The 20,280-nt window shown below is 40.4% G+C and overlaps 2 protein-coding genes across 2 annotated transcripts in view; one reads left to right on the top strand and one right to left on the bottom strand.

Moving 5' to 3' along the window:
• The window catches only part of CSMD1 (CUB and Sushi multiple domains 1), a 2,129,340-nt gene that overhangs the window by 526,352 nt on the left and 1,582,708 nt on the right, over positions 1–20,280 (bottom strand). The gene's annotated exons all lie outside the window — the stretch shown is intronic.
• Positions 10,629–11,074, top strand: LOC105721581 (small ribosomal subunit protein uS8). Its single transcript, XM_064369775.1, has one exon. The coding sequence runs from the start codon at positions 10,653–10,655 to the stop codon at positions 11,043–11,045; it is 393 nt and encodes a 130-aa protein (XP_064225845.1). The 5' UTR covers positions 10,629–10,652; the 3' UTR covers positions 11,046–11,074.

The raw sequence follows: 20,280 nt of genomic DNA, 5'->3' as shown, positions 1-20,280 counted from the left end.
CTCTTAGTGGAAAGTGACAGAATGCCTGCACTCTCATATTCTTATCCTATGGTCTGAAGCTAAATTCAAGCTTGCATTATTTCCCTACTTAAGAGACTTAAAGAGCAGATTCATCACGGCATAATTCTAGGACTAAAAACAGGCTCCTGTGGCAGTTCAGCCAGTCTCTCTTGCACTGGAAATTGCTTCCTGCTCCAACTTCTGGTTAAGTCAGCTACGAAGTTCCCTAGACTAAGGTGCTCAGCCCTGCATAGTCTCAGATGGCTCCCAGGCAGGGCTCCCCTCTGGATGTCTAAAGATTTCCTTTTAGGGGGCAAAACACTCATTGATTTATCTGCTTTTCCATAGACTACAAGAATTGAGTCATTCCTGGCATTCTTGGGATCATTTTGATTATGAGAACTGAGGTCTTAATAGCATCTGATGATTTCCAGAATAACCTTAGAATTATATAAGAATATCTTTGAGATTGTCTGGTGGTAAATGTTTAGATCAGGCCATCAGGTAAATATTCCTTAGAACATTTCCCATTTTTGCCGGAGTACTTTCAGAATATTACCTCTATAAGGCATGACTAAATCGTTTTTTAAAGCTTAATTTCATTTTCAGGTTGATATAACCTCTAATGCAAAACTCATCTAATTACCAGTAGATGTTCCTATATGTAATAGCAAAATTAAAGATCAAGGTGATTTTATGACTTTTCCATCTAATTTCTTCCAAGCATTAGATTAGATGTGAAGAGTTCTAGTTAATTCATTATTTGCTTACTCCATACAAGTCTGTATTAAAGAAAATAGTATCCCTGACAGTTAATATGAGTTTTCACTGTGTTTTGTTATAGATAGTTCAAAACTTTTCTGCCTTGATTATGAAGTAAAAATATTTACTTCTAAATATTGAACATAATTTAGACTATATTTCTTCTCCAGCCGAAAAACATGAGGAAATCCCATTGTTTAGTGTTAATTCTCAATCTAATTGTTTGATTTGATCTCTCCACCTTTTCCCCATATCCTCCTCATTCCTACCCCATAGACTTCATTTTGCTGCTGAATAGAAGAACTAATTTAACATCTGCAGACCGTCTGTCTGCTCCCATCTTGTATTCATCTCCTGGAACACTCAGTTCCTTACAATTCTCACCTATATTTCTATCAGTCAGAGTGCTGGCAGGAAGTAGCACATTAAAATCGCACATTAAAAACAGTTAATGCAGGAAATATCGGGAATAATATGACTGTGACTGGTCTAAGTAAACTACCAAGGGCTAGTAAGCACAGTTCCCCTGTGTTAGCAGCCGCAGATCAGTTGAATACCCCCAGGGAGCTGGTAGCAGACAGGACAGAAGCCCCTGTGGGATCTGCTACCTTCGGCGATGCATGGAAGAGAGACCCAGAGACAGCACACCCCTGCTTCACTCACTCTGTGCCCTCAGTCACTCCCCTTTGGTGAATCCCCATGAGAAGTGAGAGGGCGAAAAACACCCTCGATACATTCAGTCCTCAGAGCACAGAGCTCCCTGGGAATTGTAAAGCATGGGGCAGAGGAGCCAAAGAGGATGCCCTGAGTGGTTCTCCATCAGCCAGCCACCCAGTTCCGCCACCAAACTGGAGACCTCATAAAAATGCCTGGCGCATTACCCGCGGATGCCTATTAAAAGCATCCCACTCTTAGACTACTACATTCTGTCTAATCCTTTCAGGCTTTCAGGCACTCCTGAAGCTCACTCTGTCCACCTTCCTGCCTGCATGGAGATTTCCAATCAGCACAGCTCATCATGTCTCTCTTTTAACTACACTTCAAACTTAGGGACCTTCATTACTATGTTCTGTTCCATAAGGCAGCTCCTCTCACCAGCACGGTGCCACTCACCTTCTGTCCTGCCTCCTGCCTTCACCCAGGTCTCCTTCCCATCCCAACAGCCTACACTTCACTCAGTCAGGTTGTTCCTTGAACAATGTGTGTGAGGTCAGGCAACTGCCCTCCACAAAACTTCCATGGCTTCTGATAACAGAGTGAGGAGAGACAAGGCAGGGGGCCGACACCTTGATTCCTTCTGACTTTGCTTTTGCCTCACTGGAAAGATCTTTCCCTCTGATGATTCTTCCTAGCTTAGTCTGGTCTTCCTGCAGTTCACCACATACAATCAACACAATCTCACTTTACAACTTTGCATTTGCAAACACTCTGTGCTGGGACACTCCCCAGCTACCCATGTGGGCAGCTCCCTACTGCCTTCACCCAGCACTCCCCTCCAGAGACTCACACTGCTGACTCCACCCTAAAGAGGAGAGGCTCCCTCACTCTCCAGCCCTCTGATCATTTCCCTACATTTTTCTTTATTGAATTTATCACTACCTGAGAGAACATCAAGCCCAAGATACCATCAATTATAAGATATTTAATTACTTCATGCATTACTGAAAAAGAAAATAAAAATGTGACATGAATCTCTCTTACCTATGTGATAGTAAGATACATCCCAATATCAGAGATACCAAAAGGTGAAAAAATCCACACGTGAGAAGCAATGAGGCAGGTTATATAAATTACCATTACCATTATTTTTGCTGCAAAACTTCCTGATTAGAATGTAAATTCTGTGAAAGCTGGTCCTTTGCCAAACAGCTACTTTTGTCATCCCAGCCCTCAAAACACTACCTGGCATAAAATACTCAGTGAATATTCATAAATTTAATTATGTAAATTAAGTATAATGATTAGTGGTTTTAATTGTATTATTGTTTCATTTTCTTTTGAACCTTCTATAGCTTATGAACATTATATGTTTTGTTATTGATCATAATAAACATCACACCAACATTGTGATTACATATATTTAAAACAACAAAAGTGGTAGTCTTGTATTGTTCTATATATGTGACACCTTAGAAATGCTTTCTGAGTAAAAAGCAGTCTTCTCAACACATGGGCAATGAGCATTTTTAGGAGTAAGACTTAAAAAGATATTTTCTTCTCCTCTTCTCAAAAGAAACATTGCCTGTGGGTACAGATTTTTGTCGATATGCTAATATGTTATGATTTGGGATAATTAGAGATGAAAGACTTAAGGTAATGCCAATTATTATTTTCTCAGCCACTTTATGTATGGCTCCTCCAAAAAAAATAATCTGAAGCTAAAAAAGAAGAGAGAGAAAAAAGCACACAAGAAGCAAACAGAGACTTAAACAAGACAGCTTGAAAACCTGGCTTATTGCTCATTTAAAGTGCGGGGTTTAATTCTTATCTCTAGCTGTGGTTGTCATGCATCAAAAAACTTCAAAGACTGAAGGGCAAACTCATTTTCTTTGCTTGATCCTCCTGGTAGGGAGGGAAAAAAATCAAATGCAATTGTGTGAATTTATCATAATATTGTTCAAGGAGAAAACTCATAAAAATCCTATCTGTTGCTCACTTGATTTGATGTATCCTTGTCTAATACCACCATTCGCTGAAGACAAGACATGCATCCCAAATGACGGAGTGGCTGTCAACACATCAACCCCACTCCATTATTATTGGCCTCAACTCGGGAAATTTTATCTATGAGGTGGAGTTTGCTTTCTAAAAAACACTCTTTGACAATTCATACAGTTCTAACTTATCCTAAAGGCTGATAGGCTGTGTAATTTGTAAACAGATTTAACAAACATTTATTCTAATGGGACAGTGAGAAATAAGATCAACCCTGGCAGCTTCCACATTCCTGCTCAAAGAAACTTCAGCAGAAGCCAACGTATCCAGGGAAAGACTGCATTACAGAAGCTGATCCTCAATGAATGTTATTTATCCTTCAGAGTAGATTATCTTCTTTACATAGAAGATAATGATTATAATTTATTGATAGCATTAATGTTTTCCCTTTCTAATCACAGTCAAAAGAAGAAAGAACACCCTATTGCCACCAAAGCCACTCTAGATGCAGCTAATTGATAACTATTTCTTTCTTTTCTTTTATTTATTTTTTGTTTGTTTGTTTGTTTGAGACAGAGTCTCACTTTGTGGCCCAGGCTGGAGTGAAGTGGCACAATCTAGGCTCATTGCGACCTCCGCCTCCTGGGTTCAATCAATTCTCTGGCCTCAGCCTCCCACGTAGCTGGGATTACATGTGCGCATCCCCATGCCTGCCTAATTCTTTAGTAGAGATGGAGTTTCACCATGTTTGCCAGGCTGGTCTCAAACTCCTGACTTTAGATGATTCACTCGCCTTGGCCTCCCAAAGTACAGATACCTATTTCTAAAATAGAGATTTTCATACAAATAATAATTAAGTAACTGTAGAATTTACCCAGTAGAAAAGTTACAGGCATAGCTATTGAAATTGTTTGAATATTCTGATCCATCTGTGATTTGATAAAGAATTACTATGGAAAATAAAAGAAAGAATTACTATGGAGCTTTACTATTTTCAACAAAACTTTGTTTTCTGAGATAATTATAGATTCACATGAAGTTGTAAGAATTCATACAAAGCTCTCACGTAAGTGTCATGCAGTTACAAAGATCCTGTGTAACCTTCACGCAGTTTCCCACAATGGGAGCATTTTGTAAAACTGTAGTATAACATCACCACCAGGAAAGGAGTGACACTGGAATAGGTGCGTTCCAGAACATGTCTATCAACACAATGTCAGTATTTTGCAAAACTGTATTATAACATCACCACCAGGATACTGATACTGATACTGAAACAGGTGAGATACAGAATGTGTCAGCAACACAGGCTTCCCTCCTGTTGACCCTCGATAGCCACACTTACTTTGTCTCATTACCCACTCCCTCCCTGGCAACTACTAATCTCTTCTCTGTTTCTTTAAGAATGTTGTAGAAATGGCATTTGACCTTCGGGGATTGACTTTTTCAGTCAGCACCACTCTCTGAAGAGTCATCAAGTTGCTGTTTGTATCAATAGTTTATTCCTTTTTTATTGCTGAGTGATGTTCCATGGTCTAGATGAACCAATTTGTTTAACTTTTCACATCTTCAATGACATTTGGTAGTTTCCTGTCTTTGACTATTATGACTAAAGCTGATATACATGTTCCTGCTAATATTATTTATTATTATGTTATGTGAACAGAAGTCTTCACTTCTCTAAGACAAATGATTGGAAGCGCAATTGTCGGGTCATAGGATAATTGCATGCTTAGCTCTTATACAAAATTGCCAAACTGCTTTCCAATGTCGCTGTACCATTACACATTCCCATCAGCAATGATTGAGTGACTTGACTTCTCTATTTGAGAGCATTTGGCAATGTCACCTTAAGAGTGTGTGTGTGTGTGTGTGTGTGTGTGTGTGTATTTTTTAATTTTAGACATTTTGAAGGTGTGGATGATAGCCCATCTTTGTCTTAATTTAAATTACCCTAATAGCTAGAGATACTACACATTTTTCTATGTATTTATTACATATCTTCTTTGGTGAAAGGTCTTCTGAACACATCTTAACTGTGTGTATGTGTGTGTGTGTCTCTGTGTGTGTGTGTGTGTGTGTGTGTGTTTACTGTAGAGTGTTGATATTTATGAGTTCTTAACAGATATGCGGTTTTTAACTGCATATGAGTTCTTAGCAGATATGTGGTTTGAAAATATTATCTTTCTCCAGTCTACAGCTCATCTTTTCAAGTCCTTTATATAATTTTTCCCAGAGAAGATGTTTTTCATTTTGATAAAGTCTATTTTATCAATTTTTAATTGATGGGTCATGCTTTGGGAGACAAGTCTAAGAAATATTTGCCTAGTCTCAGATTGCAAAGATTTCCTTGTATCTTTTACTAAAAGTTTTACATGTTTACATTTATATTTAAGCCTACTAACTGTTTTGAGTTGATTTTTGTAAAAAATGTGAGATTCATCACATGGAGGTTCATTTGTGGCCTATGTATGTCAAATAGTTCTGGAATCGTTTATTGAAAAAACTATTCTTCCTCCATTGAATTGCTTTGGCCCTTTCACCAAAAACCACATGAGCATCTTCTGTGGGTTTATTTCTGGGCTTCCTATTTCATTCCACTAATCTCTGTGTCTGTCCTTCCACCAACACTACATGGCCTTGATTACTGGAGCTACAGAATACGTATTCAAATTGCATAAGGTCCTTTTCTAACTCAGATTTTTTTCAAAATTACTTTAGCTATTCTAGTTCCTCTGTGTTTTCATATCCATTTTAGAATAATCTTGTTCATGTCTAAAAAACAGATTTGCTGAGATTCTTCTAACAGTTGCATTAAACTGTATATCAATTTGGGAGATTTGAAATCTTAACTCTGAGTGTCTCAATGCATGAACATAGTATATATCTTAATTTATTTTGATCTTTGGTTTCTTTCAATAGCATTGTGTAGTTTTCCATATAAGTCTCCTATACATATGCAGCTTTGTTTAGATTTCCACATATTACATTGTTTTGAGTGATTGCATATTGTATCTTAAACAAATTGGGTGTTCACGTGTTCATATTAGCAAATAGAAATACACTCGATTTTGGTTCGTTCATCTTGTACCCTGTGAAGTCACCAAACTGGCTTCTTAGCTCTAACAGTTCATCTGTGAATTTCTTGGGAAATTTTATCTAGACGATCATGTTACTTGCAAGCAGAGTCAGCTTTACTGTTTTTCTTTGCAATCTATATGCCTTTTTTCTCTTATCCTTTCAAATTTGAATTGACTGCAACTTCCAGCACTATGTTGAATGGGAAGACTGGATATGCTTGGTGGGTTTTTACTCCTAAGGTGTAACACGCAGTCTTTCATCATTAAGGTTAATGCTAAGTGTTATTTTTTTGTTTTGTTGTTTTGCAAGTGCTCTTTATCACAAACTGAGGATGGTCCATTTCCTCCTGCCTTGCTGAGACTTTGTCATGAAAAGACACTGTAGCAGGCTGGGTGGTGGCCCCCTGATAATGACATGTCCACTCCCTTGTCCCCAGACATGGTCACTGTGATTTTATTTGGAAAATGGGTCTTTGCAGATGGAATGTAGCTAAAAGATCTTTAGATAAGATCATCCTGGATTATCTGGGTGTCCCCAAATCCAATGACAAGTGCCTCTGTATGAGACACATAGAGGAGAAAACACAGACCCAGGGAAAGAGGTGATCTGCAGACACAGGCAGAGGTTCCAGCGATGCCGCTGTTAGCTGAGGAGCGCAGGAGCCAGGGGAAGCTGGAAAAGGCTAGGAATGGGTTCTCCCCGGGAACCCTAGCAGGGAGCAAGGCTTTGCTGACACCTTGATTGTGGATTTGTGGCCTCCAGAGCTATGGGAGAATGAATTCCTATTGTTTTTGTTTGTTTGTTTTTTGTTTTTCTGAGACAAGAGTCTTGCTCTGTCACCAGGCGCCAGGCTAGAGTGTAGTGGTGCTATCTTGGCTCACTGCAACCTCCACCTCCCGGGTTCAAGCAATTCTCCTGCCTCAGCCTCCCGAGTAACTGGTACTACAGGCGTGTGCCACCACACCCAGCTAATTTTTGTAGTAGAGACGGGGTTTTACCATGTTGGCCAGGATGGTCTCGATCTCTTGACCTCGTGATCTGCCCGCCTTGGCCTCCCAAAGTGCTGGGATTACAGGCGTGAGCCACTGCGCCCGGCCTCTTATTGTTTTAAAACAACATCCAGTTTGTGGTGACTAGTTTACTTAGGTAACTAATTGTGGTGTTGAATCTGTCAAACGCTTTTTGTGCATCGATTGATAAAATCATGTAATTTTTCTTCTTTATCCTGTTAATATAATGAATGACATTGACTGATTTTCAAACATTGAACAGTCTTTCATTCCCACAAGGAAAAGACTTCATTTGTTCATGGTGTATAATTTTATATATATACAAAACCCTGGGTCACATAAGGACATTTTAATCAATGATGGGTCATGTAAACAATGGTTCCATAAGATTATAATGTAGTTAAAATCTCCTATCACTTAGTGACATCGTAGCCATTGAATTATCACAGTGTAATGCATTGTGCATGTGTTCCTGATGATGCTGGTGTAAATAAACCTACTGTACTGCCAGTCATGTGAAAACAGAGCAGTATAACTGTATACAACATGTAACACTTGATAATGATAATAAATTACTATGATACTGGTTTATATATTACTATACTATACTATCCATCACTATTTTAGAGTATGCTCCTCATGCCTACATAAAAAAAAAATCACTGTAAACAGTCTTAGGCAGGTCCTTCAGGAGGCATCCAGAAGAAGGCACTGTGATCATTGGACATGACAGTTTCATTCACGCGTGTTATTGCCCCTGAAGACTTTCCAGTGGCACAAGATGTGGAGGTGGAAGACAGTGTGAAGGCCTAAGCTGATGTGTGTGTTTGTGTCTTACTTTTAAAAAAAGGTGTTAAAAAGTAAAAAAAAAAAAAAAAAAAAAAAAAATTAAAATACAAAAATATTTACAGAATAAGACGATAAAGAAAATATTTTTGTGCAACTGTACAATGTGTTTTAAACTAAATGTTATTGCAAAAGAATACAAACATTTTTAAAATGAAAAGGTTTATAAAGTAAAAAAGTTACAGTAAGCAAAGTTTAATTTATTATTGAAGAAATAAAATTTTTACATAAATGTATTGTGTCCTAAGTTCACAGTGTTTATAAAGCCTACAACAGCACATAGTAATGTCCTCGGCCTTCACATTCACTCACCAGTCACTGAGTCACCCAGAACAACTTCCCATCCTGCAAACGCTATTCACAGTAAGTACCTTATACAAGTGTCCCACTTTTTATCTTTTATACAATGTTTGTACTGTACCCTTTTCTATGTTTAGATCTATTCAATACACAAATATTACTTCTTGATACAACTGCTTATAGTATTCATTACAGTCACATGCTGTACAGGCGTGTAGCCTAGGAACAATAGGCTGCACCATATATCCCAGGTGAGTACCAGGCTGAACAATCTGCGTTTGTGTAAGTGCACTCTAGGATGTTTTCATAGCACTGAAATCATCTGACAACACATCTCCCTGTTGTTAAGCAATGCATGATTGCATATACATATACCTATACATATACATACACATACATACATATATATATTTGAATTCTATTTGCTACTATTTAGCTAAGAATTTTTGTGTCTCTATTTGTGAGAGATATTAGAACATATATTTTTTGTTAGGTCTTTATCTGGTTTTGGCCTCAGAATATTATAGCTTCATACATTAATTATCAAGTATTCTCTCTTCTATTTTCTGAGTATGTGTAGAATTTCTGTCGTTTTTTTTCTTTAAACATAGTTTCATTAATTTAAATCATTAAAATGGTCCTCTTTCTATAGGAATTTATGTATTTCTGCTTAAAATGATAATTACAATGAATATGAGTTTGTCTATGTTACTAATTATAAAATCAAAGCTATGGACTTGCATTTCCGCTATGATGCTTTTTCAAGTGGACATTCACTAGTTAACAGTGTACACTGCACATCATGTGTGACCTTTTCCTACAAAAAATGTGAGAGGACACATGCACAAGGCTATTCATGTCAGACTATTTTTTATAGCGAAGGACTGGAAATAGCTCATCAATGGGTGGGTTGGAAGACAGATTGAATAGACTATGGTCTATCCATCTGCACTGTGGAGTGCTGTACAGCCAGAGCAAGATGACAGACAGAAAAGGAGAAAGAGACCAGATTACATTAGAATGAGCTATAGAATTCATTAAATAGGAAAAAAAAAATTAAGAGCTTAACACATTACTGCTTACCCAAGTTGGGAGGGGGGTTGACACAACTACCTAATATGTATATATAAATACATACATATATGTGTGTCTGTTTATTAAATGCAAAAATGAACCAGAACAACTCTACAAATTACTATTTATAGGGGGGAAATGAAATAATATGGAGGAGAAGGAAACAGACGTGAGACCTTAAAATCACACCTACTTTTGCAGATTTGACTATGGAACATCTAAGTCTGCAAATATTTCTATATAATAATAAAACAAAATTATTTTAAAGCAATCCACCATGTTCAGAAAAGTAAATCTAATTGTAAATCCCAAGATGGACAGTTTCAAAGGACTTTGAAATACAGTAATTTGATTGGGAGACATAAAGTGTAAACACGAGTGCAAACCCATTTTAGATTGTTTTCAGCACTCCTGATATGCATGGAATGTTGGTAATGCTTTCAAGGTTTTTGTGTCTGTGTTGTGAGATACAGCAACTGAGAAATTATGTGATATTCTAATTCCACCTTTATCGGAGTTACTGAGAGCAGGGAGACTGGGTGAGGCATTCAGAAAAAACCTTGCCGCTGAATTTTATTCAGGTGTATCAGCAGGGAATCCTGTGTCTTTGTTCACACACACACACACACATACACCCTATAGAGTAAAAGGATCAAGAAACAATGAGAAATCAAGAAGTGATTATCACTGTAAATGTCTAGATCATAATCTTGAAATGTCATTTTCCACTCAAGGAAGCCAAGAATTATTGGCCAGATGACTAATTTCAGGTTTGAAGCATAAATTACACAAGATAAATTTGATTTATCCTACTGGATAGCAAAGAAGCTATCACTGACTCAGACATCAGCTTAAGAACACACGAGATAACTCCGTGCACTTTCCCCTCCCGTCCTCTTTCCGCCATCTTTCCGTGCCGCCACAATGGTGCGCATGAATGTCCTGGCTGATGCTCTCAAGAGCATCAACAATGCCGAAAAGAGAGGCAAACGCCAGGTGCTTATTAGGCCGTGCTCCAAAGTCATCGTCCGGTTTCTCACTGTGATGATGAAGCATGGTTACATTGGCGAATTTGAAATCATTGATGATCACAGAGCTGGGAAAATTGTTGTGAACCTCACAGGCAGGCTAAACAAGTGTGGTGTGATCAGCCCCAGATTTGATGTGCAACTCAAAGATCTAGAAAAGTGGCAGAATAATCTGCTTCCATCTCGCCAGTTTGGTTTCATTGTATTGACAACCTCAGCTGGCATCATGGACCATGAAGAAGCAAGACGAAAACACACAGGAGGGAAAATCCTGGGATTCTTTTTCTAGGGATGTAATACATATATTTACAAATAAAATGCCTCATGGACAAAAAAAAAAAAAAAAAAAAAAGAACACACGAAAAGGCTAAATTAGTACAATTTCAGCATCAACAAAGACAGAGCATTCCATAGACTGAAAATCATCAGATGGTTGTAAATCCATGAGTTCTTTCTTAACAATACAAAACAATAAAATTTACTTTAGAGCAGTAGTTCTCAGCCGGTAGAATTTTTGCTGCCATCTTCTCTCCCCTCATAGGGACATTTGACAATGTCTGGAGGCACTGGTATTCACACACCAAGGGTGAGGATGCTACTGGTATCTGGTGGGTCAAGGCCAATGATACTCCAAAAATCCTACAGTACCAGGACAGTCCCTGCCTTTGCACCCAGACAGAAGCATGCAGTGCAAATGGCAACAGGGCTGAGGCTGAGGAGGCTACGAAAACACCTTATTCTGAATGGAAACAAACCGAAGAGGCCACATGTATCCTGTCTTGCCTATCAACCGTGCTACCAGAAAACCAAATAATATGCTTCTTTTATAGGAGTACCTCAGCAAATAAATGAAAAAAGAAGCAAAAGAATTAGAGTATTACTGATTTGCAGTACCTAGTCAATAAACACAGCTGGTCAGTGCACATCAGTCACTCTTTCTTCTGATGGGAGAAAACGCCACTAGATATCACATGACCATGCCAAAAAAATGCAAACTCGAACCTGGCTGAGCCAAGACACAGAAACTTTCTTAAACACCCTGGAGATGCAATCAGCAAAATGTCTACTGTGGCAAACTCAACAGGGAAAAAAAAAAAAAAAACAGAAAAGAGGAGAAACATATAAACTAATATACTTGCACCACAATCATAAAACAACATATTTTTAATAATCCTTTTAGCTCATCATGAAGGATAAGGAAGCCATTTTCAAGTAGGCTGGGCTACATTCTCTGGGTTTCATTGGTGGATGAAGAAGTTATGATTTTGGGGACATCCCTAAGGTAAGGGTACTGATATATGATGGGTACCTATCATATTCTGGAGAGTGACATGCATACATAAATGTTATCAACTCGTTTAATTTTCACAAACACCCAAGAGGCAGATATGAGGATGTCCACTTTACAGATAGTTCTCAGAAAGAGAAAGTGAATTACAAAGCGAGGTCAACTTAAACACCACAGCTTGAACAGATGGAACCAAGCCTCTATAGCTGCAATGTACACAGCTTTTTCCGCTATACATTTTAAAAAATAAAACAGAGACCTTATGAAAGTGCAGATGATCAATCGGTGCACCACAGACCACAATAAACAAAGCCAGGAGAGAGGCCACTCACTTGGGAGACAGCTGTAATAATCAGGGTAGAAATACATGGGAACGAGAGGGGGTGGGAGGAAATAAGGCCACGTAACAAATGACAGTTTCTGAGTTATTTGAATAAAATCTGCAAGAAAAAGAACAAAGCCACATAAATAGTCAGAGGATAAAACTTGGAGAAAAGACAGAACATAATGCCCAATGGCAACTGAGGGATTATATCCTTGAAAGAAGGAATATAATTCAAGTTGGTATGTTATAGAAACAGGAAAAGCATAAAATTGAGATCCATCATCTTGACTCCAAAGGAGATTGTACAGAGAGGAAACAATGAAATGACTGCTTGTTCTGAGCACACCAGGGGGAGAAGGGAATGTAATGGAAAGTCAAAAATACTGTCCCAGGCCCAGATTGATAATTATATTTTTGACAAGAAGGTGAACAGTCTGGAAAGATAACAGTAAAGTTGAAATGGACTAAAAACTAATTTGAGAAGTTTGTTGTAACAGAATTGACTGAAAGCAAAAAAAAAAAAACCGCCACGGTCCCAGAGAGAAAAAGAAAAGAGGACGAGAGAGAGAAAACTGTGAATGCACTTTCTAAAGCACTCTCAGTCCTCGGAAGAGAGACAGACACTCAGAAATGGAAAATGGAAGTTGAGCTGCATGGGCTATAGTAAAATTAGTTTTCTTTACCTTTTCAGGTAATTAACCATCAGGTAAGTCACAGATTTACACAGACTGTTTGTAAAATACATAAATGTAAATATGGATTTCAACTGAAGATTCCTTTACAGTATGCAAGGACCTGTCCTTTCTATTTCAATACAATGTATCCTGACAAAAACTCAGGTGTTATTCGTACTTCATAAATGATAAAACTGTTGATCAGAGAATTAATTAGTGATTAGTTCATGGCCATGCTAGAAACAAAAAGCAAAGTCAAAGATAAAGCTCAGGTAGTGATAGGATAAGCGGCAGCTTCCTCTCCATGGGTAAACAGATTGCTCTAACAAGGCTTCATTCTCTGTAGACAACAGAAATGCTGTTTGGGGAATCTAGTTAGGAAAATAATCTGCTAAAAGTGAAAAGTAAATGGGAACACATGCCATTCTTGAAAATTATTTTACTTATAATGTGCAAAACTGCATAGGATGAGGTTACCTGGACTTCGGAATTCTGACGTCGATCAAACAGAACCTGTAAGAAATATAAATATGTATGGGCAGTGCTTGAGTTCTTATTTTTCGGTTCTAGCTGGGATCATTGTTACTTGTTTTTCTAACTTTAAGAACTTGTAGAAGAAATGAGACCACTAATTGAGTTGGGGGAAGAAAGGAAATAATTAGCGTATTGCCTGCTCCCATGTAGTGACTTGTTAACAAAGGAGTTGAAGATGTAAAGAATAAGAAAATTGGTGAAATGTGATTTCATTTTCAAGACAGAAAATTCTTAATAAAATTAAAACATGGCGTAACATCAGTTGTTATATTTTGAGTGCCTCATTACTAAAAGGATTAAGAAAACATCAAAAGCACAATCCCCGTGATCAAAGAGCCGAAGGCACTGATGAAAAGATGAAAAGAGCTCGATGGCAAAGAAAAGTGATAAGCCAACACGCCTCTGCAACCATCAAACACAAATTAATGGGAAATAGCAGCAAACTTTTTTCATGACACAATTTCAACAGAATTAAATATTTTAATGAAATAAAAATGCTAATTCATTTTGGCAGTGAAGATAAGTAACTGAGTCTCAGAAAAAGGGGATGGAATGAATAAAAGAAAAAGAAAGAAAAAAAGGATGGCTTAGGTTTTGCCCAAAGAGAAACCATTTTACGAGGTATTTTCAGATAAAGTAGAAAACAAAGAGATTTAGGGTGAGCGCAATGCACACTGCAGAGGTGGAAGGCACAGGCTGAGCAGTTTTCATGGCGGCTCTGGCACAGGAGCCTCCCAGGAACCACTTTTCATAGAGGATGACAGGAACAGTCAGAGCTTCCACAGGACTGGCCCCTGCACATCATCATTTGGCTTCCTTTAAAACAATATGTGCATTCTTTGTAGCTATGTGTCTCCTATTGGGAAGGGCTCTGCCCCCAGTCCGTAGGAGTTTGCTGCAGCCCTGCCTCAGGGACAGATGGGTCGCTTGGAGTGGCCAGGCAGGTTCTCCATGTCCCTGGATGTGACACTGGATAGTGGGGCAGAACGCAGCAGGACTACTCGTAGCCACTTTTGAGTTCGAGATGGAGGCCATGGGAGGTCTCCTCACTCTCCATTTCCCAAGATCATTAAGGGTAAGAGTGAAGTAACCCCAGAGGAGCTGGAAGCTATTTTCTCTGTCATTTACAGAGGGCACACATGGGAAGCAGTCTCAAGAAAAGAAAGCAGAGCTGAGAAAATGAGAATTCTGCTAATGCCATCGGGACCTCCTAACCCTGGATACAAATGAGTCTCTCATGTCATGCACAGAATTTCTAATAACAGAGACATAATCCTAAAAATAAGATAGAAGGGTAAGAGAATAATTAGAATGATGCTGTTGATCCAAGTGAGGGGTATAGGGAATCTGAATTAGGAGAGGAGATAGTGAAGACAGAACAAACAGAAAGCCTGTTAGTGTTTCCTGACGGGGTCAACTCTCAAAAGGGAGAAGAGGATTGATCTCAAGACCATCCTTGGACAAAAGATGGGCATACATCTTTCTGAGACTGGTGGGAAGGAAGGAAGGAAGGGAGGGAGGGAGGGAGGGAGGGAGGAAGGGAGGGAAAGGGGAAGGAGGAAGGGAGGAAGGGAGGGAGGGGAGGGGAGGGGAGGAAAGGAGGGAGGGGGGAGAGGAAGGGGAGGAGAGGGGAAGGGGAGGGGAAGGGGAGGAGAGGGAGGGGGAGGGGAGAGGAGGGCAGGAGGGGAGGGGGAGGGGAAGGGGAGGGGAAGGGGAGGAGAGGAGGAAGAGAAGCCTGTCACCCAGGCTAAAGTGCAATGGTGTGACCTCAACTCACTGCAACGTCTGCCTCCTGGGTTCAAGCAATTCTGCCTCAGCCTCCCAAGTAGTTGAGATTACAGGTGCCCACAACCATGCCTAACTAATTTTTGTATTCTTAGCAGAGATGGCCTTTCACCATGTTGGTCAGGCCAGTCTCAAACTCCTGACCTCAGGTGATCCTCCCACCTTGGCCTCCCACTGTGCTGGGATTACAGGCATGAGCCACCAAGCCAGCCAAAGCAAAATTTCTATCTATATGAATTCACATAAAGTTTTAAGCCTCACATTGTAAAGTTTCCAATTATTTTAGACATTTGAACATTCAGACATTTAAGAAAAGCTGTTGCTCCAGTCTTAAGACTCACACAGTTTGCCATAAGCAAGCCTTCTGAAGTGGAAAAGCCAGATGGGAGACAGGGTCACCAGCTCCTCATTATCTATGCAGTCCTCAGTAGCCTCTCCTTCCCGGGTTGAGACACACATGAAATTCAGAAAATCATCTGGTTTGCTAACGGTTTCCTTTCATTTATGTGTCCTGCACATCAGGACTTGCTCCGATGACAGACATGGACTGTGGGTCTCTGACCCTCAGCCGGCCTCCAGCCTCTGATGAGATGGGCTTTTGGGCCTTAACCTCTCTGTTGCCCACCTGACTTCATGACCTTTCTCTGTCATGACCTAATCAGGACGTTTCAGACCTTCCTGCCCAAGCACATGGTTGTACACAAGCTTCTCCTATTTTCCTAAACAATTTAGAAAATTTGCAGCATTCAAGGCCCAGTGAATGTCACCATGTCCTTCGTGGCCATCGACATTGGCATGGGTTTGCACTTCGCATCACTACGTTGTTTCCTACTATGCTTAAACCTAGTTGTGTTCACTCCTATCCCATCTTAGCACTGAAATATTCCTAGTGGAGGTGTTTTAGTATCAGAGGTAGCAATCACACCTCCTTTGGCTCGCTAATCATTCCAGGAATTAGCGTTTCATAAAAACGAAATATTTGGAGCTATTGATTTCTCTCTTTCAGAGATGGGAGCAAAGCCTGCAGATGACCCATTCCCACTGTCCATTATGGATGAGGCTACTAAAGGCCAGGGGGATTCAGAGCAAACTGGATGCTGAACTGAACCCCGAGCCTGGGACTTTTGGCTGATGTTCCAGCACTGCACTATCCTGCCCCGCTTGTCTCAGACTCCTCATGCGGGAGCCCTCCTGCTGTGCTCTCTCACCCTACACACCCTCATCCTGCACTTCCGAATCCCATAGCCCCTCATGTTGCACTCCTAGCCCTGCAGGCCTTGTCCTTGACTTCTCACCTGTACCTCTAATTCTGCTCTCCTCATCTCGCACCTCTCATCTTGGACTCCTCACCTCTATCCCTCATTCTGTATTCCTCATCCTGTACCTCTCATCCTGCACCCTGCATCTTGCACCTCACATCCTGGACCCCTCAGCTGCACCCCTCATTCTGCACTCCTCACTGTACCCCTCCTCCTGTACCCCTCATTCTGCACCTCTCTTCCTGGACCCCTCATCTGGACCTCTCATCCTGCCCCCCTCATCATGCACCTCTCATCCTGGGCTTCCTGAACCTGTATCCCTTGCCCTGCACCCCTCATCTGCACCCCTCATCCTATACCTCCTGACCTTCAGCCCACATCACAGACTTTTTGCCCAAGTCTGAAGCAGCCTAATGCCTCAGTTTCTCTCATTCTCAGCCTCACACAGCACAGACTTTCTTCCTTCTCATTCCCTTTCCCAAGAGAAAAGCAGAAGAAACGGAGCTCCACATGCTCACATGTTAAAGATGAGCTACAGATGAACTAAAAGAAACGCATTGGAACTGAGTCATCAAAACTGCACACCACATAAGAGCATTCCTGGCTTAGAGGCAGGAGGACACGTATGCAGTTCAAAAAATACAGGAAGACACGCCTGTAATCCCAGCACTTTAGGAGGCTGAGGCCAGCAGATCACCTGAGGTCAGAAGCTCGAGACCTGCGTGGTCAACATGGCGAAACCCTGTCTTTACTAGAAATACAAAAATTAGCCAGGCATGGTGGTGGACATGTGCAATCCCAGTTATTCCAGAGCTGAGGCAGAAAAATCGCTTGAACCCTGGAGGCGGAGTTTGCAGTGAGACGAGATTGTGCCATCACACTCCATCCTGGATGATAGAGAGAGACTCCATTTCAAACACACACATATATATATATATATATATATATATATATATATATATATTCGACAAAATAGTTTCATCTATAACTTTTAAATCAGTAATCCAAAATATGATCAATTTTTAAGTTTATGCAATTCAGAAATTTTAGCAAAGACTTTTTTTAAGATCATAAAAACTCATAAAGGAAGCAGGAATACCAAATGAAAAATAATAAAGATAATGAGAAAACTGAAAGCAACAAATTCCAATTGAAAGGAAAAAACTAAGAAGAAGTAAGTCCTTGTTGTATCTGACGCAGGGATCGCAGTGGTAAAGATGTGGGAGAACGTTATCACATTCACACACTCACAGTGCATCAAAGTGAGGAAGATAGCCATGTGGTTGGTAAAAAACAGGAAGTTCATTCCACGTACAGAGCCTAAAATACCATCCAGAAGTACACTTGTTAATTTCACAAGCTCCTTCTTAATTCACAGATAGCATTCTCAGAACTTTCATTCCCACCTGAGACCAAACACAGATTGGAGAATGTCTCCCAGGAAGTTTGCTCTAACGTGAGCCCCAAGACACTTAACCTCCCTGTCATTTCCACTACGTCTTATCTCAGTTTACTTTGAAACATAATCTGTGAGAGTACATGTTGGGAAGGGATTGTGTAATGTAGCTGGAGCTAATGGGCCACTAAACTTGGAATTTGAATGTCAAATTTCTGCATTAGAATCTAATGTTCTCTGGTACCACCTGCTCTCCTGGCTCATACATGCTGATCTATTTAAATATTTAATAATGGCTTATCTCACATTAAGAACAGGCTTTGCTTATAATTCACTCATGCATTATAACTCAGAAAAAACTAGAAGTAAGGAGTCAATGGTTCTGATATTTTTCTTAAAGCTAAGATTGTTCTGAATGTCAGCCCATCCTCAAACATATTCTTTAACCCCATCAACAAAAACGTGTGATTACTGGAAACTTAATATTCCTCTAATGTATAGTTTGTTATTACTTCTTTGTTTTAATTTTGTTTCAATAAAATCCTATGTTCATCTTATTGGTCTTGCGTTAAGACAATGGAACTCCAGTTGAGCTAGCTGGTAATTCACCTGAAGAAAATAACAACAACAATGAACACATATAATCTATTAATTTCAGTTTCAACCACTTAGTTACTAACTATTTGGTTCGTAAAAGGCTCTTAGTATCTTTGGTTACTAAATGGCTCACCAAGATGGTGAGCCATCGTGTGCTCTGCAATGGTTCAGAGAAACAGAATTGAATAAAATGGGGCTCTTTCTCAAGGACTCGAGGACACACAAAATACTACCTAGGAAAACTGTGACCTTAGCTAAAAGGGAGCTGCCACAGCTAGCCACAGGGCAACAATGGAAGGAATTTCCAGCCCAGTGAGTTGTCCAGGAGAGGCAGCTCTTAAGCTGGGCCTTAGGGAAGGGAAGGAGTATTTCCCACCCAAGGGGATGAAGGACCCGCTTGGACAGAGGGAAGCAGCATGAGCCCTGGTATGGGGGAGAATGACGGATGGGCAAGGATGGCAACCATACAGTGTGGCTACAGCATCCACTCTACGGCTCTTGACAGGACAGGGCAATCTGGAAGAGGGGCAGAAATTCAGTCACTGGCTCTGTTTTGGCTGCACCATCATGGTGGCAACCAGGAGCCACTGATGTAGAAAGAAGCCGATTCATGAGCCAGAGCGAGCTGTGTGAGCTGAGGAGAGATGGGCTGGGTATGTGCCTCACCCTGCTGGCTGACATGGGGCACAGGGTGCAAAACACAGATGCCATCATATTACAGGAGTCACACGGTGGATCCTTCTCACAAAATCTCTTTGCAATGCAGCATCAGTGCCACAGAAACACACACTCTTAAGCCTACCCTGACCCAAATCTCCATCTATGAAGACCCCCGGGTGATCTCCACACATGCTGCAGTCAGAGATATGGATGAGAGCAGTGGACAGCACAAATACAGGTACATGGGAGATCTGTGCAGAAATGCATCCCTTTGGCAACACAGAAATTCAACCAATAGCAGCAGAGCACCCACCACTGAAGGGGAACTCCTGGACAGTCCAGGGGAGGTGGACTCAGAGAACCAGAGAGAGCAACAGATATATTTCAGGAACTGGCTCCCAAAAGGTCATCATGCAGGGACTCAGGCACTCAAGAATGAGGCTGTCGACACATGAACAGACTTGGATCCTGGGATCAGAGGAGCATCAACAACCAGAAACAGTGTGTTGACTCACTGGCTACTGGGCTAGAATTCCCCAAATGTTTAAAAACTAAACTAAGACTTAAAAAAAAAGAAAAAACTGGAGTGGGCCTAAGATGACTGAAAAGGGTTAAATGGGCCACCATAATGCAACAAAAATCTAAACAGCTCAGAAACTGGCTAAGACACTCACTGGCATTTTGCATATCTCTAAGGAGCAGTATACGCCTGTGGCGTGTGCATGGCTGCACAGGGGCGGAGGATAAAGAGGTCCTGGCACTCCCAGAGCTTCCTTCTCCTGGGAAGAGAGGCAATTCAACAATGGTTGGGATGGAGGCAGCTCAGGGTGGTACAGGATTGTGTAGGAGCAAACCACATAATCTCGGATGTGAGGCTTATTGGGGAAAGTCACCTCTGAGGCGAGATGGGAAGATTAGCAAATGATCTACATGTTAAGTCCATAGAAAAATAATCCTTGTTGGGGAGATACATATGCAAAGGAAAAAGAGAGGGAAAAAAAGGAGG

This window comes from Aotus nancymaae, unplaced genomic scaffold (genome assembly GCF_030222135.1).
Source record: "Aotus nancymaae isolate 86718 unplaced genomic scaffold, 86718_ANA_hifiasm-v0.15.2.pri h1tg000090l, whole genome shotgun sequence".
Classification (NCBI taxonomy): domain Eukaryota; kingdom Metazoa; phylum Chordata; class Mammalia; order Primates; family Aotidae; genus Aotus; species Aotus nancymaae.
Note: the sequence above shows the minus strand (reverse complement) of the source record. Positions and strands in the feature narration are given on the sequence as shown.

Coding starts and splice junctions, on each gene's coding strand:
- LOC105721581 (XM_064369775.1), top strand. CDS start 10,653: ATGGTGCGCATGAATGTCCTGGCTGATGCTCTCAAGAGCATCAACAAT.